The following is a 23,262-nucleotide window of genomic DNA, read 5'->3' on the forward strand; positions in this document are numbered from 1 at the left end:
TTGAAATCTCTCATCGAATCGTAAGACAATAAAGCTAATTGCGTTACGATGCACGATTGAATTATTTGTAACGTTTACCAGTGCAGGATTACGTTGCTCCCAAGTTAATAATTTCTGCCAACGATCGAGAACCTAGACAAATTGAGTAACAGTTGAACAACATTGTTACGAAATACACGTTTCGTTCTCACGACATCTGCCAATGCTATACCAACACTTTATCCAACTGTTTATTCTCTACGTATCATTAACGTGAAAAGAAGAACACTGGGATAACAAATTTCTGACACGAACGATAATAGGGATACGCCAATGGTTAGCAGAACGATGGTGCGTATCCCGCGGCTAATTATCGCGAGGTTAATGAATTTTTAATAAACAGAATCGCGCCACGAGCAAATGGGCAGATCGCGTAATTCACGCGCTCGAAATTCCCAGGTCACCGGCTGCGAGGAGCCCGTGGAATCTCGGCTTTCTAGATCTCGGCTGTGCCAACCGTGTAAGTGCCGCTTTTTATTGCCGACACGGTGCCGCGATTATTCTACCGCCGCTTTCAGACTACCAATTATACAATAACGAGAGGCAAACGTAGCGGCTCGATCTCATTGCTACTTTAACCCACTTCTTCTTTCGGCATCTGTTAACAATGCATCAAAAGCTCGGTAAATTTGGATCAGTGATACCGAAGTCCTTGGAACCTCTTGGGTTCATCGCCCTCTTTTTTAAATAAGCGTTTCAGCTACTCTGAATTTTCTTCAAATAGACAATTTGAAATAGCTCTCTGTTATTAGACATGTGACGAATGTTTCGCAGTATTGCAGCTTTCTTGTAATATATTTAATAAGATAATTCAACGAAATTTTTTAAAACTCTTAGGTCTGTAGTTTCTTTTTAAAATACACTTTCCAGTTTTGTCGAATGTTTCGAAATTTGAAACTACGAATAGCTTTCTGTTATTGTATAACATTTTTGATAGCTTTACGTGTGTAAAGTATTCCTACGAACGGTTCTACTTCTTCCGATAATCATCCAATTGCGTTCAATTCATACTCTCATTAGTCTCTAACGAAGTATAATATCGAGAAATCTTGTGATCCGGAGATCGAACAGCGACAGTACAGTTTTTAAAGTGTTTTAAAACTCTGAAATACTATACTGCGGTATTGTATTCTTCGCTCGATTTTATCTTACTTATTTTTAAAACATAGTACTTCTTTATATTTTTCTGATAATTTCATGTTATAAAAAGCCTAGAACTAATCAATATTTAATTTGAATATCTTTCAAAAGATTTGCATTAATAAAATTATACCATTCAACGAACTAAATTCTAATTTAACTCATTTTCACAGTTACTCCAGCATAGATATGGAACTATAGAATTAAATTAAAAAATTGTGTAAAACACAAAACCGAAATAGCGTCTCGTTATTGCATATAAAGAATAATTATTTCCGTAACATTGAACATTAACACTACATCATTACACATCAGTCGTAGTTGTAAACGAAGCAAGCGTGCATTACAAGATTATGCCACGCGAATATTAATTAGAATCTTTAAACGGAACTCACGGTCCTTTGTCTCGTTAACTCCTGTAAAAACACAAGTCAAATGCCTAATGATAGAAACATTCATTCCTAATCGACGTTTTTTAAAGTCTAATCGCCGATAAATTAACGACATTTGAATTTCATAATTTCAAAACTCTTCCATGTCTAATTGTGAGTAGCTCCGTTTCAACGCCTGTACGCGTAAATCCATTGTCCGTTTTCGCTATTAAAATACTTTTCCCTCGATTACCATACTATTTTTCGTTGTTCGACCGCGGAAGGATTACCATTGAACGTTCCGAAAGCATTATTATTAAATAATCGGATATTTCGCAACGCGTCGATGCCATCGACCGATCGTCCCAAAAGGATAACACACAATCGAACAACCGTTTAGTTGCCACTCGATTCTGCATAATTCATGCGACGGTATAACAAACCACGATACAATGGAATGAAAGAAACAGCTGGCGGACGAGTTGGAGGTGGATTGGTCGGGGAAACCGTCGATCGGTCGTTGTTAAAATGCTTTCTAGAGGCTTTACGTAACTTTTTAAGCATACACCACATGTGCGATAACGCCGGATACGCGAACTTGTAAAAGTAACATGAACGGATTTAATTAAAGTAACCGGAAACGAAACATTGTAACCATTCGATCAAAGACTTCGTCGTGACTATTTCGTGCGAGTCCTTGCAATTCACACACGCATCTTATACCAACGTGTATCTGAACAAGTTCACGCATAGTCGTGCGTCGTTTATGAACGAGAAGTCCATCGTGAAAGTGAAATTGTTGAAAGCAGCGCGGAGTAAATCGAACAAAAACCGGAGAAAAAAGGAGAGAACCTACGCGTTCATGGATATTTTCTTAACGATACCGGATAAGAATGTACTCCAGTATCGTTCATTTCAGAAATAATCCATTCACGTGAATCGCACGTGAACATAATGAAGTGAGAATAGACGGGCAATAACGCGGGTATTAACGACGCGATACAATCGATGACGATATCTCTTTGACGCGATACTGTTCTAGCTTTGTATAATTATCGAACAAAGTGACGATGCACCACCGACAAAATATCGTTTTCTCGAATGTGTCGCTTCTTTCGCGATTCCATGCATCTTCGCCGAACGCTATGACGCAAGCCATAATTATATCCGGTAGCAAGGCGGAAGACACGTAGATTCGTTCGAAAGAAAGCACAATCATTTCTGGAATGCATCACGTTGCAATATAAAAAGAATCGCGAACGCCCAAGTAATCGTAATGTTCGCGTGTTTTGTTTTTCGCTCGGCAGAATTTTTCCTTCCAGCGAAATTGAATGAAACCCAGAGCAGAAAGAAATATAACATTCGATAGAAATTCTCCAAGAAATACGCATTTCGGCGAAACCAATTTCCCTCGTGTCGAATCGCTCTGTACATTAATTGCACAACCTTCCAAAAAATCTTTTCGTATTCAACAAATGGTCGAAAATTTCAAGTCTCGAACAGACGAAGTTTGAAGTAACCCAGTGAACTGAATCCCAGTTTATAAGCGTGAACCAGGCACCGTGTGTAACTAGCATTGTAATCAAAGACAAAAGAGAAACACAGGAGCGTGCTCATAGCGTGTTCTCCGGAGGTCAAAAATACGGTGACAGGCAAAACGCGGAAAGATAGACGAAGAAGCGGGTACGCGGGCAGGCAGACCGTGGTGCCGGGCATTGTCTTTGACGTTACGTTGCCTAAGACCTAAGTGACTTGTTTCCACGCTTTCGTGGCTTTCTGTCCACCACCGTACGACTGTCTACTCCAAGTCGGCAAGTTACATGCCATCGCAACATGCGGACAAGCTACTCTGTGTCTTTTACAATAAAACCAACATCTACAATTGAACGTTAATACAATGGTATACAAATTCGTGTTTTTACGATCATAATTAAATAAATAGAGATCGAAGTTAAGTAGAGATTGATTCCAAATATCATAGCAAATGCAGTGGCGGTCGTATAAGTACGCGAATGCTTGTTCGTAAATCCAATAATTATATTGTGCAAAGTTTTATTTCTCTTTTTTCCTATAATATGAAATTTAAAGGTACGTTTCTTGTACTTTGAGACAGACCAAATGTCAGAATTTTATTGCCAGTAATAATTACACAATAAGTTAATCTGAATGTAAATTTATTCGTTATTTATGTTCATTATACCAACATTTTGACGTCCGTACAAATTTACTAACGACTTTAACCAGTAGCCGGTGTCTTTTGGTAAAAAAGTTCAAATTTGTAAATTTTATGTAATCGATCGACTTGCACCAATGTGACACCAATGTGGTAGTGTCTCATCGGACGCTAACATTCGGCCTGCACTTGACAACACGTTGTTATCACCACACATGAAAAAGTTAATACAATAACCGCTACATTTTATTTCCTATATATATGCATATATGTGCATATTTTATATAACTATAAACAGTTTCTTTTTCTATGCATGCATTGTATATCCGCAGTCTCCCAATAATCTTTCGCGGAATACATAATTCTAATGAAAAAGATTTATATAGTTACGTGGTTCGAACATCTCAATTTTACGCTTTCCAAGCTGTAGGACGATATTACGAATGCATATAAATTCCACTTGTAGTAATGATCTCGCGTGAGACTTCCATACAAAAACATACATGGAAAGCCATCGTATGTATATCTAAAATCGCGTTGAATGCTCTAACAGTTAGGTAGAATTACAAATACTGTACAGGAAGGTTCGTGATTATTGCGATTAGCGTGTTTTCCGCTGCTTCAAACAAGTGATTCCGTGATTTTCCCTTAAATTCCGATTGCTCGAGCATCGTTTAACAGAGCGCTGTTAATAATATTTTCACAAGTTGCAAGTTACGTGACACATAAGAGTGACTCGGCAACGAGCAAAATTAACGATGAAAACGGCGAAAAATCTGGAAATTTTATTCTGGTATTCCCGACGATTTCATGTATAATATACTGTTAGTCGAATATAACGGTTTTTAAATTTTGGATTCTTATTCTGTAGGCACCAAGTGTAAAATAGAACACGATATTAATCTTATTAGTAACATGTAAAACTCAACAGTTAAACTTATAAACTTATAAAATATTTATAAAAAATATATATAATTTTTGAGGAAGAAAATGACAAATTATTTTTCAATAAGATTAGATATAATATACAAATAAAACATAAAAATGTGTAATACAACGCGAAGGACACGAGAAAGAAAACGCTAACAAAACTACGTTATTCTCGATTTTTGCATTTTAATGTCAAATTTTGTGAAAATGGAATATTTCACTACAAAATAGTAGAGATATACAAAAGCTAAAATAACCAAATGTACAGTTAACGAACTTTCGTAGACTTTAAATAGAAATTGGAAGTTTTTGTATGATTTTATAGTTATCAGATGCGATGTAAAACTGTGTAAAATCATTTTTTTTTTATTTATTCCTATATAGCTGTCAGTGACAGCAATATCAGGCAGTCGAAAGAGAAAAGTAACACGTTGATCGCGGTACAAATGCGTCGCACCGAACGCGAAAGCGACGCGACAAGGTGAAAAATGAAATCGGCACACGTGACGGAGAGAAGTTTATCAACGAATGACGCTGCGCTCAATGTCAGCGTTGCCATTAGTTTTCGCAGATAAATTTATCGTCTGCCACGATCTCGAATCTCCATCGCGGCACGGTACTCGTTAAAAGTGCATTTGAAATTCAGAGTCGTGCCCCGTGGCCCGATTCCGGCGAAATCCGCGGAGAAACGTTTTATCCGCTCGCGAGCCTGCACCTCGACTTTCATTTTTCGTTTTTCTCCTTTCTTTTCTTTCCTTGTTTCGATTCATTCTTGTGAAAAGTCGGCAGAAGTCATGAAAACTTGCAGCAGGAGAATGCGCACACGCAATGCGAATCGCTCGCTAATAAACTACCACTACTCCATAAACTACTCCATAAACTACTCCAACAACCCTAACCGATCCACTTGACTGTTTCGGCAAATATTCGAATGCCATTCAAAACAAATGAATATAAAATGTTCGTTACTGATCGAATTTTTATCATCACAATCCCAAATATTTTGTTTTCTTTTATAGATGATTCTTGGAGGTCGCCTTTTATGACAGAAACAATTTTACCATTTCTTATGACAAGACAAAACTTGATCCAAAACTATAAACAATATAAACAATATAAACTATAAAGCTATAAACAATAAATATAAATATGTATGTGTATATTTATTGTGTACAGTTAGAAAATACTATTATTTATATATATATGCAGTGTTATAAAATCTTAAAAATATGTACTTCAGCCTCCAAGTCATTATATTGCGCATAAAAAATAATGAAAATTTGTTTTCCGCCACGTTTCTCATAAATCTACCAACTACGGGAAAAGTACTGAGTAATTAATAGCGTAAACATCCTGTATGCTAACAAGCAGGATCTACCACCATATTGTAAAACTTTACGTACATATATGCTTTGTTATTTATTATGGAAGTTTTCTTTTTTAACGTCATGATTTTTGCTTTAACGATATCATGAACATATCGTAAAAATACGCGCAGTTTCTGATCTGAGACGTACAAAATAAACGCGTTAAAGCTTTTATGATAAGAACAATTGTGAAAAGATAACCATATTTTAGAATGACCTAGACTAAGGACAGCTAGTTGATTAGGTTTTTTTTCAACGATTCACGCGCGTGCTGGCATACAGTCATCCTATAGCTCTACCTACACTATTCATAGATCAGTTAGAGGCTTTTTTTATTCTATTAATACGAGATGATACGGCGACTCCCTTAATGCGAGCTTTCAGTGTAATGAAACGGTGTGTAACCGGTCTGTATGAGAACTCTAGAGGCAAACCACTCCTCCACGATTAATCTAATAAAACCTTCCCTTACGCAATGCGAATCGGTGCCGTTAATCTTCCGACGAACTGTTATGCCATATCACTTTCAGCTATAACATTGATTTCGATATAAACGAACCTATCGCGAGACGACGATTTTATCGTTTTATATTTTCTTTTTTCTTGATTAAACAGACTACCTTGATCGTACCCAATTATAACATACTTTCTTTATCTCTCGCAACACAAATTGATATAGTAGTTAATAAACTTATGCTGTTTATTACACAAAATTCCTTCCCTGAAACGCAATGGAAATGTATCATACATATAAGAAAGGAATCTCTGGTAGTTTTCGCAACAATTTCTTTATTTTTATTGGTAATATCGTATTCAATATAACAATTCGTTTTACAGTTGGTAAATTAACGAGATTTAAGTCAATATCGTTTCCTAACAACGAAACTAACGACGAAGTATATCTAGTGTTATAATAATATAATAACTTCATGATACAGTAATAAAGTAACTAGAATGAGGGGCTAGAAACCCAAAAACATAACCGTTTAACTTCAAATAAAAGCTTACCTCTAATTTTGAAGAGTACTCCTCGGTGAGTGCTTCACTCTGTCTGGTTAATTCCTGGTTCCTTTCTAAAAGCGCTTTTCCCAATTCTGCGGCTAATACAAGGTCTTTGTCGCGTTTTTTTAGAAGTTCCACCGGATCCTCGAGGTCCTCCTGGTCTAGGGAATTTCGTCGCGCTTGAAGGTCGGATATCATATCCTCCAGAGCGTACGGCTCCGGATGGCCGTCTTTTTTCGGTAGCATCGTGATAGCGAGTCGTTACACGCTCGCCAATTGTCGATCGAATGTCACGTGTCAGGCCAACGCGTGACTTTTATTGTCGTTCGTAATGATGACACTCGCGAAACCAAGTGGCCGATCGTCTCAACGTCACAGTCATTTGTAATGCACAAAATGCGGGTATACTCACTAATCAACACGGGCAATCCAATAGAAGTAACGTAGTTTGAATGTCGCGTACCACGCGGTACTTGTGTCGCGGATGATTGACATTAATACGTAGTATATACATATCTAAAATCTCACTGGAAAAGCGATGTCATTGAAGCTTGCTCAATCTTCATTTTTTATCGAAGAAAATCGTTGGCGTATGGTATGCAGATAATTGAAATCGGTTGTATCGACTCCTCAACAAAATATATAAAATATATAAAGTGGGATCTTTAACTGCTTCTTCCTATACGATTAAAAGCTTTGATAACTAAGAACTTATCTTCAAGTTAAAAATATTCGAATGCGCGTTGTGCGAATATCACGCTGATTCAAAATTTCGAAAACATAGTTGAATAACGTGAGTCATACCGCTCACCTTCGCATATTGTAAATAAAATAAACGACGTGTGCAAAAATAAAGACCGTGTAGAAGTTCACTTTTTCCTCGCCTCGACTCGTGCACGGCACGTTGGAATCCAAACAGGTTCTCTCGTCGATCAGTAAAGTCTCTCACTATCAGGAACGATCAGCTGTGATCACACTCACGGACGTAATCTTTTGACGAGTATATTGCTCTCGAATACTTCCATAAATCGTAGCCAATACACAATTCGTCACACTACACATGCACGTTCGCACGATCGACTCACTTCGAGATAATTTGAAAATAAAGAGTCCTTGCGAGATATGCCGCGATTAAATCCTAGGTTAGCATCGATCGACATTCGACTGATCGCTTGTCGATCGATTGTCAATCGATTGTCAATGCGACATTCTCCGACGAGTGAAAAAACCAGGTGAATTGTTACGGGACTAATTCCGTTGTTCTGCTCCGTTTCCTCGTTATTACACGCGAACGTAGAGGCAGCAACGATTCCTGACTTTACGATAGAAAGTCAACAATGTAACCACGCTTCGAAACGACCAACATGGGTATAACATACGGACGTAACCCCTCTACCGTCTTGCTCACGATCGTTTCCAGGTACGATACACACGCAAAAATTGCCGCACTGCTCACTACGACACGTACATAAATAAGTGATCGATGCACAAATCGTATTCGACTACTAATAAAATTACAACGATTCAACGTAGTATCCTGAAACTCGATGTTGGACATTAGACTGATATATCAAGGAACACTAGCGTCTGTTGTCGATCGTATTCTGCGACCCATTTTTACGAATATCGATATAACCTTCGCGACATAACAAGTGCTGTACTTGTTTTCAGTTGTCCTTCGATAAATATGACGTCAGTGGTTCAGAATATTCTGCCTAACACTTGAACGATACCGATTTCAATGAGACGATGATGCTTTTGTATTCCGTTCCGTCTTGAATTGCGACAATGTGGAAACGATACGATCACCGTGGAATCGATACGATCGTCGTGAAAGGAGAATGATCTTTTTCACCAATAATCCCCTTTATTCTCGTTATCCTTTGCAGATCCTTCTGTACAAGATAATCTCGACTGGCTCGTAGCGTCACCGTGAACTCACTGTTTGCAAGAAGCACGCGCAGAAGGACACGGACACACGAGGCGACCAGCTCGCCGCACCGTGGTCGGCCAGGTAGTGACTCACTAGCCGCCAGTAGAAAATAAATATTACGGAATCGTGCGCCGTGCTTCTCAGCCAAGTAGAGATCCTCCCACCTCCGAGACCTCGGCTGAAAGTAATTCGTTCGACTGGTCAGGCGCGTTCCGCTACGAAAACGTTCACTCGCACTGCTAAATTCGATCCTCTGTGTAATTATGTATCTCGATTGTGATCGTTCGTATCACCACCGACGCTACGTTATCGCATTAGATTATCTTCCGAGTAATTTACGTTTATCTCGCATCGTGTATGCATAGTATTCAGTATTCACTTGTTCTTCGCATTGTAATGACTATAGAAAGAAAATAAAACGCGGGATAATAAGAAAAAATACAGTGTGACAGGATTTTATACGAAAACATAAGACAATCGACCTGCCGACCTTTCCCTCTATAAGCATACTAACCTCTCCCTTGGCTGTACCCACCACCAGCGTTACCCCCACTGCTTGACCCACCTGGTCGAACCGCCACCTGACTCGATCTCACGAAATCTATGGATCGTGTTTAACATACGATCCTCCTACGTTTACCGCTGTTACCGATGTATTATGTTAAAATAAATGTTGAAATTCCTATTACTTTCTTTTACATCGACCTATAAATTAATATAGCACAAAATAAATAAACTCTTTCGAGAGTTAGAAAATATGTTTCATACAAAATGGTTCGAGCAGTTTCACTGTAATTCCAACGTGAAATTGAACGAACGAATGAAAAAAAAAGAGATGCATCTTCGCGAAAGAAAGAAACTTACTTTATTATACAGCACTTTACAAACTGCCTAGTAATAGATCGATTAAAGGAAAAGTATGTAATGAAATTTACATTTTTTTGAAGAGCTGGTGATCACATGACACTATTCGTTAGCAATCAGTCGTTCTTAGTAATGTAATTATTTGATAACATTAGTTTTCATTAAACGACTTGCACCATCTAGTGGTTTTTCGAGTAACTGGTTTTATCAGAAGAAGTAAAGTGTCACTTTGATATTCAACGAATCATTTTAATCTTTTTGTACTGTTTTTTTTCTTCTTTTTTTTTTTAGAAACGATATATTTCTTCGTTATATGCTTTTTTAAATTCTTTGCAAACCGGTCTTTCTCGTATAACGATGAAAGATCACTTGAATATTTTTCGCTAACTCACAAAACGAGGGTCCCGTCACTATACACCCCTGAGAGGGTGCTTGGCAACCGGAAACATCAACAAGAAAGAATAACGGTGCCGCACGTACAGCTAGTAGAACTATATAGGGTGGCAGATGTGTTTCTCAAATGTCGCCGCTGAACCTCATCGACAGTTACATTGGGAAAGTGTTTTCCTCTCCGTGGATCCTAAAGATCATCTACGTGGACGGCGAGGAAGACACTGATGTGAACGTTGCCAACTTCCGGAAAAATCTCGGATCCATTGAGCGTAACTTTCTATAAATGATTAATAAATAGTGAGTTTCGCACTAACCTTTATACTTAGACGTCAATCGATGAAAAGAATCTTAAACAACAAGTAGTGTATAGTTTGTAATAAAGTTTGCACAATAAATAAAGTTTGAGAAATTGTAGACTAACTGTAACGTGTATGTTTATTGTATGTCGAAAGAAATAAGAAATTAACATTTAAAGAAAAATGATAGTGATAAAAATATAACAAAATCGTATTATGTTTTGAAAGGTTGTAATTATTGAAAAATAAAGCTCCATAATGGCGCATAAACTGCAACATATACCGGACGAGATAGAACTTGAGACGATAGCTATAGCTGAACTTTCAAGATTGAAAAGGCAGTATAGGATAATGGAAAATGATCGGGGTACTTGTACAGAGGATGCAAAATTACAACTGCACAATCAAATGAACATGATTAATCGGTTGGAGTACGAAAAAGCAGAACTCGTTCTTCGTATTAAAACTGCAACTTCGAAAACGTTTGTTCGTAAAGATGAGGAAATGGAAGAAAAATTAAAGTGTATGTTAACAACGCAAGCAAAATATGACGAGATGATAAAGACGGAGAAAGAGGAAATAGCAGAGCTCGATAATGAAATTCACAAGGTTTATCAATCGTCGATATTGATTTCAAGCACGAATGTTTCAAGATGAAACGATACTATTAAAATGCTTTATTTTCAGTTGTCAAAAGAGGTTGAAATTTTCAAAACAAAAATTAAGACAGACACGCAACTAAAAGAAATATCTTTGCAACAAAATAAAATGGTTTACATATTGGAAAATCGACTTGAAGTAGCAACGAAAAGATTCAATATTGTAGTTGCTCAAAACCAAAAGCTTCGAGAAGAAATCGAAAATATGTTGAAGGAAAGATCGCAGTTCACAATACTTTGGAATAAGTTAATTAATCAATTAAACGCCGGAAAACAAATAATCAATGATTTAATAGAGCAAGCTACCATCGCGTTCAATCAAAGGGACGAAGAATTGAACAAGATTCAAGCTCTTCGTGAGAGGTACGCTTTTAAAGAATCTTTTATCTTGAATATTAGTATAAAATGAAACTACACAGAAACGTACTTAGTATTGTTGCCACAAGTTTCACGACACTCTTTACCAACGAATAGCTGCGAAAGTTGAAAAGATTGGATCGTTGTCCCCATAACTCTAAGGATTACATTAATGACCTGAAAGTTATTCGTATTTCACGTAGAACGAATTATCCATCGTTGAATTAGAAACTCGGAACCAAGAGTAACGATCGGAAATCAATGACGCGTGATAACATCCGGTGATCTCGCTTCTACATCGGTTATCCAATATTTTATTTGTCGGATCATTAATTGACTTACACTTCTGTTGCTTCCGGTGACGGTGTACAATCTTTCGAACAGAAATGAACATTGAAATATTATTTTCTTTAAAGGGGGCTAAGAGATCTAAAGGCCCACGTGTCAGAAATGTGCGAATTACAAAGGACAATGGACAATGAAATGAAATTGCAAGAATTTCTTGGTGTAAAAGGACAATATCGCGAAATGGGTGATTTGAATGCAAAACGTGCAGCTGAAAGGAAAGCGAAAATAGAAGAGAAACAAGATAAGATCGAGAATTATAAAAATATCTTACAATTGATTAAAGAATTCACCGGTATTTCTGTTTTCTTTATCTTCCACATATATCGCGAAACAACACGAAACATAATATTAAAATACATATTAGTATTAATATTATAATAACATTAAAATAATATTAAAATTCAAAAGTAGTAAATTTTTGTAACGAATAATCGTTTTTGTAGGCGTGCACGACGTCAATAAGCTGATAGCGTATTTTATCAAGCAAGAAGAAGAAAACTTTGCTTTATTCAGTTATGTGAACGAATTAAACGATGAACTGGAAGGTCTCCAGTCGAGGATGGCTCAGTTGACAATAGCTATACAAGACGCTCGAATTACGAACGAAGTTACCGATCAAGAACAGGCCGAAACATTGGAGAAACTCAAACGAGAACTTGAAGAACAAACCGCTCTCGCTGATGCGGCTGAAGAAAATCTGATACAGGTGACATCTTACTAATTCCATCGAATATCAGAGAATGAAAATCTACGAAATCAAACCACGACGTCGAATTTCCTTAAAAATTAAATATTTCTGTTCAAATGAGTAACTTTATTATTTGTTTCAGTGTGACGACGTAATAGAGAAATTGTTAAAAGGAATAGATTCTCTCTTTAAAGCAATTCGTTGTGACAATTCTCCGATCTTGCAACTGTTAGGTGATAATGAACAGATAACAACGTGCAATGTCATGCTATACTTAGAAATCATTGAAAAACGTATTACTCAGATGTTCCACAAAGTATATTGGCTAGATAAAGCTACCAAAACGCAACAATTGCGACTTGACGAAGAGAGAAGACCCAGATTGAAAGTGCCTCCTATTGAATATATTGCCCCTACCCAACCCTGTGCCTTGTAAGTCCTTCGATCCCATCTACCTCCATCTATTCCTCCTTTCTTTCTTATCCTTCCCTATTTCCAATATTTTTGAATTTTTCTTATCTGTTTGTTTTCGTTTAGCTTCTTTGCATGTAATGTTTATAACGAATATTTATTGAGAAAATTAAATTGTATAGATGTATCGAAAAAGAAGAGTTACAGATCGTATCCGAAGGTTTAGAACATCCATTAACGCGCGATGAAGCTACTAAAAAGTTAAAACAAAGACTCGAAGAAGATTACTCGGAACTCCTGCATAATATATCTGGTTGTCATTTACCGGCAGCTAGGAAAATCATACAGAAACGATATCAATAAAATGGTAACAGAAAGCCTGTAAATTGGATACACAATCATTAACATTTACGAAGTACAAGGTAATTGGCTGAATCATCGACGTAATTGTGAGACTCGTAAAACTGTTCTGCCACAAATTTTCAATCCAATTTTTAGTAACAATAGTAAGATACTTATCAGTATTATATATATTTAATTTCTTTAGAATATTTATTTACAGTAGCTGGACAAGTAATTTCAAGTAAAACGATTCTCTTATTTCGCTGCGCGTTTTTTTGCAACTCTTATGATTCGTTTTAATTCAAGAATGGTTCGTTTAATATGATCTAACTGTTGCTCGACGTCATCTTTGCTCACAGTCACGGGAATATCCTTTCTCTTGCAGATCTGTTGATATAGATTCCAGCAACACGTTTTTACTTGCATGTGCTCCAAATTTTTCTCCGCTGCAGTTACTTTTATTTCAGCCACGATTGTTTCCCATTTACGAGCTTGTACTTCTGCCCAATCGCGTCTTGCTTGTAGTTGCGCTAATTTACTATTCAACCCCATAATTTTTTGTGACTTTGACTCCGTCATATGATGCTATAAAAAAAAAGAGATACGCATCCTTTCCATTGTACAATTATAAATGGAAAACTAATAAAATATATCTTAAGAAAATTACCATTTCTGTTCCCCTTTCTTCTAATATCTCGAGATTTTTATCCTGATGCTCGGACAAAATCGTTCGTGCTTCGATTAAAGTTTCGTAACGATTAAAAATCTCAGAAATTGAATGAAATTCGCCTGTTTCGACAATGACCCTGTCTAAATAATCATGATATTTTTTATATTCTTGTACATATTTCTTCATCCTATCTCGAACATCATTCATGTAACTTAATTTTTCTTCGAGTTCTTTTATCTGAAACATATGTTCTCTACTAAATAAAAAATATTATATTTCCACTACTACGTAAATAATTTTCTTTTATTAATTTTATTGTGATATGTTACTTCTTCCATCCTACTTGCTTGACGATCACGTTCTTCTTTAATTTTGCTATCCGCGCGATCACGTTTTTCTTGATTTTCTCTCACGAATCTGTTGAATTTTATAAATGATTCTCGGAGGAACAATTCCTGACGTCTCATCTCGTCCCATTGCTCGTCCATGAATTTCCGCTTTTTCTCTTGTTCGACCCATTTTGCATGTAATCTCTCTTCGGTTTTTGCTAACTCACAGCGCGCTCTAACTACTTCTAATGCCGGGTAAACTCTTGGCTTATCCCATTCAGGATACTTTCTAATACATAAAAGACAAAACTCACATATCTTTGGAGATGTTAGCTTTTTTTTTTTAATTATATAAAGAAAAAGCATAAAAATAAGATACTTTGACAACCTTTTTCATAAAATTTTACATCAGTTTCCTAATTGTTATCGAACTGAAAATAAAAGAATGCAAAGAATATACTTGTAATGTATCGCAAATTGATCATATGAAATAGTTTCTTTGTTACATTACTTAACATCGCGATCTTTTTGCTTCGAGAGGAAGTATTCCGTAACAGCTTTTTGCGGGTCTGCTGTAATAACAGCTCGTCGAATAAAATTTTTTACTTCTTCTTGTATGGTAGCCATTTTAATTTAGTACAAAGTGATGTGAATAAAAATGAATGTTTTAATACGATGTTCACTAAATTTTTAATATTCCACGAGAAGATGTTAATTGTATGTATAATCCATTGATCAAACAATTTGAAATACAGGTTTGTTTCTTTACTAACCAAAAATCCCTAGATTTTCTATGTAGCATATTTTAATTGAACATACATCTGGACCATGGACATGTATTAGATATAACAAGTTCAATGACAGGTAAATACAATTAGAAAAATTGTATTTAAAATAATTAAACGTATTTTATTTATTTTACATTTTTACAAAGAGTCAATTACAGTAATGTGGAAAATCACTGTACGCTATAAGGGAATGGGAAATAAGTATTTTCAGATATTTATTGTATAATATGCAAATTTTACGAGTGAACTTCTTGTCCTAAGAGTGAAAGTTGTTTAAGTAACTGTTTTGCATTAATAAATGTTGTAGAACCATACGTGATTCGTTTATTGACCCCAGCCCCACTTTTTTGTTTTACATAGTCCACTAGGTTTTGATATTCTATGTAATTTCCACCACCAACAATAAAAACAATTACATCTTGAAATGTTGGTCTGTTCTTTGGCATTTGTTCTGTAGGTTTTAAGAGCTTTGGATCTAAATAACAATAATCATCTGCTTGAGATGATTGCCTCGATTCCATTAATTCATCGACTATTTTTGTGACTGGTAAATTATGCTTCTTAACAACCAAATTTTTTACTCCCTCCATTACAAATGATGATCCTTGATTCATTAATTTTGAAAACATACTAACTGTTTTAGTACCACCACCTTCGTAATTATTTTGGATTTCTGCTATTCGGGTGTAACTTCTTAATCGTTTTATGTATATTAGAGGATTTAAGTCACACCCAGCAGCAAATAATGCTGTCTCGAGTTTACTATATTCACTGTCTGACATATTTGTACAAATATAATATATAATAGCAAGACGTAATTTATCTTCCGGAGTACCACAGTCTGGATCACTTATTGTTTCTAATACACTTCTATCTAATGTTTGCCTGCTCATTATTTTCTCTTCTAATTCAAAAAATGTGTCGAGTCTCCTGGACTTTATAAAATTCAGAATACCTGTTGCAATTGATGTATGCATATCGATCAATCGTTTCATTTCCAAGAGTTGTGGTAGATTATTAACAGCATTTGTCAAACGTGCTGTATTATTGGAAACCATTGATAATGCTACTTCGCTATCATTATCAATACCCATAGATGATTTGAGCTTTTTAACATCATCTTCAAAAGTACGATATTGTTCCAACTCTTCTTGTATAGCTTCAGCTACTCTAGGGAATGGACTACCTTTATGTTGACACCAAAATCTATCTCTGTTATCTAGTTCATAAGCCCTAGTCTTTGAACGTGTTCCTCCTGCGGGAGATCTTCCCACATTTTCCTCGACAACGAGTCTATTCAATGTCATTTCTAATACATCGTGCGCCAATGCTTGATAGGTCCATGTATGATGTAATGGTGTTGCCATATCTATGTTACGATCCAATATAATTAAAAGTGGTCTTTGAAAACTATAATGACCAGTTGTCTCACTTTCAAATAAATTATTTCTTGTATCCCAAACATTTTCCCTTAGTTTTTTATCAATCATTTTAGCAACCATTTCTGCAGCATTTCCTCTTGGACATCTTATAACCGGTACAGTACCCAATGTAACAAACACAGAGAAAAGACAATCAACTATAATTTCCATTACAGATTCCATTTCAGTGTCTTTTACTTCACCCCGATTAATTGCATGATACGATATGACATCGCTATTTTGATGTCTCAGGATAAATAAATCATCCTCCAATGATATAAAATTCAAATATTGATCGTATACTTTGTGAATATTTGACACTACACCTCCAAGCAATGCAGCAGCTGCTAAATCTTCCATCTTCTGCCTGGTTATTGGTGATATAAAATTCAAATGATAAATATCATATAATCCATTTTGCAAATCTTGACCAATTCTACCAAGATTTTCATCTGTAGGTGCACAAAAGTAAATAGCTGGTACTTCAGGAATAGAATCTCTGTCAGAATGTAATTGCATATGGAGTGTAATACCAAGTTCTCTGAGCTCTTTTACAGATATTAATGGTGAAATAATATCCTGTCCAAGTCTATCATAAATTAAAACTTTCCATACAGGTATTGCTTCTTCTAATTTTTTTTCCGGTTGATTCAGATTTAACATCAGTTTTAAGGCATTTATTTGCCTATCACGAAGACTCATCATGGTTAACTCGTTTATTGAGGTCTTTATTTTTTAATACTTTCCTCACTTTAATAAATATTTTAAGTTTTATAGATGAAAAGATATCTTTACAACTCTTTTTGATTAATATTTTGTGATTATATAAAAAAATAAAAGATTTAAAACACCATAATATAAATAAATATGTCAATATTCGATTCTTAACTCTAAATTGTCAAAAAATACCCATACAATGTAATACTACTAGGACTTAACACTGTAATATGGAACACATCAATAGTTCTCTGAAATGATACAAAATCTCTAGATCATTGCTGATATCTCTTATATGAAATGTAATTAAAAATTGTACAATTATAATATCTTTAAAAAATATATACCTTTATGTCTTATAATACTATGTAAAAATAAGGAAGTATTTTTTAAATTTATATATAACTAGATGTAACATAACATTATATGAAATGATGTGAGATTCTTTATGGCTCTTATTGGTAGCATTGGCCGGCAACAAAATGGGGACCTCATTTTACTGGGAAAGTAAAATCAAAGAAAAGTTCGATGTTAACATTAGACTATTGTGCGTGACATGTAAATAATAAACGAGATTGTGTTTATATAATATTAAAGGAACTAGTTTGACCTTCAAAGGACAATATACATTGAATATTCGATGAGATTTCGGTGATACGTTTCTGACAGCATGTCTGCAATGGCCGATGACTCTACTTCTCTGCCAAAAAGGCGTCAATTGGTAAACAAACCTAGCATAACTTTTTAATTTAACATTAATTCCAATTGTAAAAAAATCATATTTGTCATGAATTTTATTGTAGCGAGAAAGAACTCGAAAGTTATATACAGACGACTGGACCCTAGGCGATGAGGAAATTGAGGGTCGTAGGACTTTCCAACTCGATGAAAAAATCGAGTGTGAAAGATACAACCTTAACAATTTCACCGGGTTATTCCGTGAAATGGCAGGTTCTGAATTCAATTTAGCATACCTGCAAAAGCATGGTCTGAGCATACCATTGCTCTTTAGGGATAAATCTGGATTGGGATTAAGAGTCCCCAGTACAAACTTTACTGTGAATGATGTCAGGACTTGTGTTGGTATGTTTAATTTAATTAAACATATTTTATTTAATATCCAGATTATTAAAAAATATTCATTGTTAATGTTTGTCAGGTTCAAAAAGGATATTGGATGTAATGGATGTTAATACACAGAAGAATGAAGATATGACAATGAAAGAATGGCAGAAGTATTATGAAGATCCCAACAAAGAGCGACTGTTAAATGTAATTTCATTAGAGTTCAGTCATACCAAGTTAGAAAATTATGTACAATCACCTGAAATAGTGCGACAGGTTGATTGGGTAGATGTTGTATGGCCAAGACACCTAAAAGAAGCACAAGTGGAATCTACAAATCTGTTGGAAGATATGATGTATCCAAAAGTGCAAAAGTATTGTCTCATGTCTGTAAAGGGTTGTTATACAGACTTTCATGTTGATTTTGGTGGAACCAGTGTTTGGTATCACATTTTAAGAGGTGGTAAAATATTTTGGCTTATTCCTCCTACTGAAAAGAATTTGACTCTTTACCAAGAATGGGTATTAAGTGGTAAACAATCTGATGTATTCTTTGGAGACATGGTAGAGAGATGTGGTAGGATAACTTTAACAGCTGGCATGACTTTGTTTATTCCAACTGGTTGGATTCATGCTGTATATACCCCTCAAGATTCTTTAGTATTTGGTGGAAACTTTTTACACAGTTTTGGTATTGAAAAACAATTAAAAGTTGCACAAGTAGAAGAACATACAAAAGTGCCACAAAAATTCAGATATCCATTTTTCACCGAAATGTTATGGTATGATGAACTATTTAAGAGATTCAAAAGAAATCTATTATATTATCTATACAGCAATTTTTTGTTATTTATTACAGGTATGTTTTGGAGAGATATGTTCATGTTCTTCTAGGCAGAAGTCACTTGGATATTTCTGAATCACAACGTCAACATTCAGTACCACAACACCACCAACATGTACATTTAACACCATTTGAATTGCATGGTTTAAAAGCAATAGTTATGTATCTACATTCACTACCTTCCACGAAGAAGAATGTGCCTGAGCTAATTCGCGATCCGGTTGCCTTAATTCATGATGTTCGATGTCTAGTAGAACAACATAGACATGATAATCCAGAAGCAGCTGTAACAGGGAATCCTGTTTTACCACCTCCACCTCCTTTGACAATTGCTGAAAGAGTATGTATAAAATGTTAAATTTGATTAATAATGTTTATTTCTTACATCATATTTACACATATCTTATGGCATTACTGGTATAATAGGAACGCTTGAGGATAACTAAGAAAAGTTTTACAAAGATTCAGAGACATCACTCGCAAGAAAAGTCTGAAAGAGCTTTTCCGCGACGTAGGCGTACTAGATGTAAGAAGTGCGAAGCATGTACAAGAACTGATTGTGGAGAATGTATGTACTGTCAAGATATGGTAAAATTTGGTGGAAGTGGTCGTGCCAAGCAAACGTGTTTAATGAGGCAATGTTTGAGGCCTATGCTACCAGTTACCGCAGCTTGTAAAGTTTGTCGATTAGATGGTTGGGGTCAACCGCCTGCACCGTTAATGGGTACTTATTTATTTCTTTATTTCTTTCAATGAGTTATCAATCTATTGTTAAGGTAATAAGTAGAGATACTTCATTTTTAATCTTCGATACAGGAAAGCCAACACCTACAGCTCCGTCAAGTTTAGTAGAATGCTCGATATGCTTCGACATTGTACATCCTGAATGTATAGGATTGGATCCACAAACCATAACCGTCAGCGACGATTTACCGAACAGTTGGGAATGTCCCGAGTGTTGTGAAAGCGGTCGAAATCTAGATTGTAGACCACGACAACCTAAGGCTCGTGCTCGAAAACTTTCCGTATCTAGTGCAGCTTCATCAGCACCCACAACAGATTCTGAAAGGGCTACCACACCAAGTAAACGTTCAAGACCCGATCCCAGCGATGTAAGTCCCCAAATGGAATCTGAAACGGTCTAAGAATACGAAATTATTCATGGTTTCTATACAAAAAATTCCAGGCATGGAATGACAGAGAACCGGCTGAGGGTGAACAGCGAACAGCTTTGCGTACACAATTAGCTGTACAATTAACTGGTTCAAGTAGTAAGTCATTGAAGAGGCCCCACGTGGTGGTTAGGCCTGTTCCACTTCCGCCTGTTCAAAGACCAGGGCCCGATTTTAATGGACAATCTTTAGCATATGACAAGACAGCATTACTTGCTATTTTTAGATTTTTAAATATAAAGGACCTGGCGAATTGTGCCTTGGTTTGCCGTACATGGGCCAGATATAGTATAGATCCTAGTTTGTGGAGAAAATTGGATATGTCTCATTCCCATCTAACAGCTTTACACTTAACTGGTATAATACGCCGCCAACCGGAAAATCTGTCCCTTGACTGGACGAATGTTACTAAAAGACAATTAGCTTGGCTATTAAGTAGATTACCACAGCTCAGAACATTATCTTTACAAGGTTGTACGTGGACTGGAGTCTGTGCTTTAAGAACATGCACTTGTCCACCACTTGTTACCTTAGATCTAAGTCATGTATCTGGACTAAATGATTCGAGTTTGAGAGAAATGCTCAGTCCACCTACAGATTCGAGGCCTGGTCTAATCGATAAAACTTCAAGACTAAAACATCTTAAAAATTTATCTTTGGCTGGATGTGATATAACTGATGTAGCTTTGAGATATATAGTTCAACATTTACCCTATCTGGAGACATTAGATCTTTCTTCTTGTGGTAGAGTTACTGATGCTGGTGTAGCTCAATTAGCAACTCCACCAGCGCAAGCAGTGACGAACCTGGCATCATTGAATTTGGCAAACTGTAGATTACTTACGGAAGCAACATTAGATCATTTGGCGAGATGTAAAGTGCTTAAACGTTTAGATCTTAGACACACTACTCAAGTCTCAACTCAATCTGTAATTAAGTTTGCTGCAAAAAGTATTCATAATTTGCATGTAACTGATGTTAAATTAGTAGAAGAAAAGAAATTTAAAGCAGAAGTTAAAGTTACATGAAAACATGTATTTTTTTTTCCTTTTTTTAAACTGTTACGAAGACTTTCGGCAAGTGCAATTTCGTTACCGTGTAAAACCATAAGAAATGGCAATGAACTTAGTACTGGATTTCAATTAATAATTATTTATTATCACAAAAACCCATTAACACTATATCACATCTTCATAATATAAGAGAATGGACCTGACTAGTATAGGATTTCTATTTGATAATGTTCAGTTTTATCGATGTCACCGTGCAATCTGGGCGAAGAAGAAAAAGGGAAACTACTGCTTATATATGATTTAAAATGACCAAAATAGTTTTTATGTTCTGCTTTTTATTATGGTAGATGCTGTCTTCCTTTATGCCTGGATAGCTCTGTGCATTCTTCAGAAATATTTTCACGAATACAGGATATTAAATAAGTAATGCAGATTCTAAAAAAAATATTTATAAGTGACTAATACAAACCTACACTAGTTGAATCTACAATAGTCAAAATATAGCAATGGTTAGCATTCCTAATATTAAAATTGTATAAAAGCGAAATGTTAGGTTCTACTAACCTTGCCAATCAAGAAAATCATTACTCGCTTAATATTCAGTATTCTATAAAATCGAAATATAATACTTACATCGATATGGAAATTTTTACTGTCGTATTGCTGAAAATGCGAACGTTCAGTATTTATTTTGTAATTCTATGTGGATGTAAAAATACAAACGCGGGTAAAAAACATATTAACATTCATAGTCTTATGAAAAACTCAGCAGATTAATACACCAACGCTATCATTCTCCGATATATTGCTACAAAAGAAGAGGTATATTTATTTCTGCTGTGTTTGGGATAGGTGTCCAACATGAAGATTACTAATTCATTCAAAAGTCGCAAAATAAGTCGTAAGGCAGTTTGTTGACCATATAAACTCATACCCTAATTATAAAACCGAAATCGCGCAATGAAACGTATTTGATTATACTATTTCATATTAGATATATAATTAACGTTATGCTGAGAAACATGTATATTACACAAATGTTTTAATTTTCGACCCAAGTTATGTTAAATGTAATGTCGAATGTTTTTATGTAAACGAATGTACATACGTGATTTCTTTTTTTTTTTTTTTTTAATAAATTTACTTTCTCGTTTTATTTTGTTAACGTGCATATTATGTACGTAACTTAAGAGTGATAATAATACCGAGCAATAAGAATTTAATTACCTGCACTTTCAAACTAACTCTAGCTGTATAATTAAAGTATCTCACATTGTTTGTATCATCTCTGTGAAAAGCTCTCCTAAAGAACACGATCTATCCGTGATTAAAATTCAGCATATTTTTTTTAATTTAGCTTCGGTGTAATTAGTTTCACTATACTCGTTATTGTCAGATTGTTTATGACGAGTAAAATTTTTATAAATGGAACAGGTTTTAGGACCATTTAAGATACAAATAATGTTCTAAAACTATAACACTACTGTATATATACATAGAATATGTAACCCATTGGAAAACAATAGTGATATTCTGATTTTTCAAATATAATTTTGAATTTTAAAAATACCGCTATCATCTCTGCTCATTTATTTTCGGCATTTTACATTCCTTTTCTAATTGTATTAGCAGAAATGTCGATGAAACAGAAAAATAGGAAAAAAAGATATTGTTCAATAAACATATAATTATGAAACAAAAATTTGATATATTTGTTAACGACGATGACTATACGCCTGTAATGTAAACTATATGCAAGTGAAATGTTTGCGACGCCAGTGTAAGAAACATCACTAGGGATTTTATCATACGTCATGTTAGATGTAGGTAAACGTTCTTTTCAAACTACGTTAATGCGTAGTTGCAGTTTCGTTGAAGCTGTAATAAACGTAGTGATTTATGTTATTGTGTACTCTAAATAAAATATCAT

The 23,262-nt window shown here is 35.3% G+C and overlaps 5 protein-coding genes across 5 annotated transcripts in view; 2 read left to right on the forward strand and 3 right to left on the reverse strand.

Moving 5' to 3' along the window:
• Positions 1-8,920, reverse strand: part of LOC117157580 (bicaudal D-related protein homolog) — a 28,932-nt gene extending 20,012 nt beyond the window's left edge. The window contains exon 1 of the mRNA XM_033335722.2: positions 7,029-8,920. Within this exon, the coding sequence (XP_033191613.1) occupies positions 7,029-7,268 (240 nt within the window). The 5' untranslated portion in view covers positions 7,269-8,920. The remainder of the gene's footprint in view (positions 1-7,028) is intronic.
• Positions 8,921-10,016: 1,096 nt separating this feature from the next.
• Positions 10,017-13,356, forward strand: LOC117157586 (coiled-coil domain-containing protein 63). Its single transcript, XM_033335732.2, has 7 exons — positions 10,017-10,509; positions 10,737-11,117; positions 11,196-11,530; positions 11,941-12,164; positions 12,316-12,578; positions 12,703-12,992; positions 13,154-13,356. The coding sequence occupies exons 2-7, from the start codon at positions 10,767-10,769 to the stop codon at positions 13,332-13,334; spliced, it is 1,644 nt and encodes a 547-aa protein (XP_033191623.1). The 5' UTR covers positions 10,017-10,509; positions 10,737-10,766; the 3' UTR covers positions 13,335-13,356.
• Positions 13,357-13,568: 212 nt separating this feature from the next.
• LOC117157587 (coiled-coil domain-containing protein 42 homolog) lies at positions 13,569-15,092 on the reverse strand. Its single transcript, XM_033335734.2, has 4 exons — positions 14,829-15,092; positions 14,313-14,621; positions 13,981-14,220; positions 13,569-13,898 (listed from the first exon to the last, which is right to left on the reverse strand). The coding sequence occupies exons 1-4, from the start codon at positions 14,937-14,939 to the stop codon at positions 13,569-13,571; spliced, it is 990 nt and encodes a 329-aa protein (XP_033191625.1). The 5' UTR covers positions 14,940-15,092.
• A 103-nt stretch (positions 15,093-15,195) lies between these two features.
• Slh (sec1 family domain containing Slh) lies at positions 15,196-17,477 on the reverse strand. The gene has a single exon (XM_033335721.2). It carries the CDS (start codon positions 17,224-17,226, stop codon positions 15,337-15,339), a length of 1,890 nt encoding a protein of 629 aa, XP_033191612.1. The 5' UTR covers positions 17,227-17,477; the 3' UTR covers positions 15,196-15,336.
• Positions 17,478-17,705: 228 nt separating this feature from the next.
• On the forward strand, positions 17,706-22,902 carry LOC117157575 (jmjC domain-containing histone demethylation protein 1). The gene is made up of 7 exons (XM_033335707.2): positions 17,706-17,959; positions 18,042-18,321; positions 18,398-19,085; positions 19,163-19,487; positions 19,574-19,871; positions 19,964-20,259; positions 20,334-22,902. Exons 1-7 carry the CDS (start codon positions 17,909-17,911, stop codon positions 21,345-21,347), a joined length of 2,952 nt encoding a protein of 983 aa, XP_033191598.2. The 5' UTR covers positions 17,706-17,908; the 3' UTR covers positions 21,348-22,902.
• Positions 22,903-23,262: the final 360 nt, after the last annotated feature.

The sequence above is a fragment of the Bombus vancouverensis genome, chromosome 6 (assembly GCF_051014615.1).
Source record: "Bombus vancouverensis nearcticus chromosome 6, iyBomVanc1_principal, whole genome shotgun sequence".
NCBI lineage: Eukaryota > Metazoa > Arthropoda > Insecta > Hymenoptera > Apidae > Bombus > Bombus vancouverensis.

Excerpts from the sequence above, each read along its gene's own strand:
- Slh (XM_033335721.2), bottom strand. The coding sequence starts at position 17,226 with ATGATGAGTCTTCGTGATAGGCAAATAAATGCCTTAAAACTGATGTTA.
- LOC117157575 (XM_033335707.2), top strand. The coding sequence starts at position 17,909 with ATGTCTGCAATGGCCGATGACTCTACTTCTCTGCCAAAAAGGCGTCAA. Across the intron at positions 19,086-19,162 it reads TTTTTCACCGAAATGTTATG|GTATGTTTTGGAGAGATATG; the intron begins GTATGATGAACT and ends TATTTATTACAG. Across the intron at positions 19,872-19,963 it reads ACCGCCTGCACCGTTAATGG|GAAAGCCAACACCTACAGCT; the intron begins GTACTTATTTAT and ends TCTTCGATACAG.
- LOC117157586 (XM_033335732.2), top strand. The coding sequence starts at position 10,767 with ATGGCGCATAAACTGCAACATATACCGGACGAGATAGAACTTGAGACG. Across the intron at positions 11,118-11,195 it reads TCGATAATGAAATTCACAAG|TTGTCAAAAGAGGTTGAAAT; the intron begins GTTTATCAATCG and ends CTTTATTTTCAG. Across the intron at positions 11,531-11,940 it reads ATTCAAGCTCTTCGTGAGAG|GGGGCTAAGAGATCTAAAGG; the intron begins GTACGCTTTTAA and ends TTTTCTTTAAAG.
- LOC117157587 (XM_033335734.2), bottom strand. The coding sequence starts at position 14,939 with ATGGCTACCATACAAGAAGAAGTAAAAAATTTTATTCGACGAGCTGTT. Across the intron at positions 14,622-14,828 it reads CGAAGCAAAAAGATCGCGAT|TTTTGTCTTTTATGTATTAG; the intron begins GTTAAGTAATGT and ends AAGATATGTGAG. Across the intron at positions 13,899-13,980 it reads AAGAAAGGGGAACAGAAATG|CATCATATGACGGAGTCAAA; the intron begins GTAATTTTCTTA and ends TTTTTTTTATAG.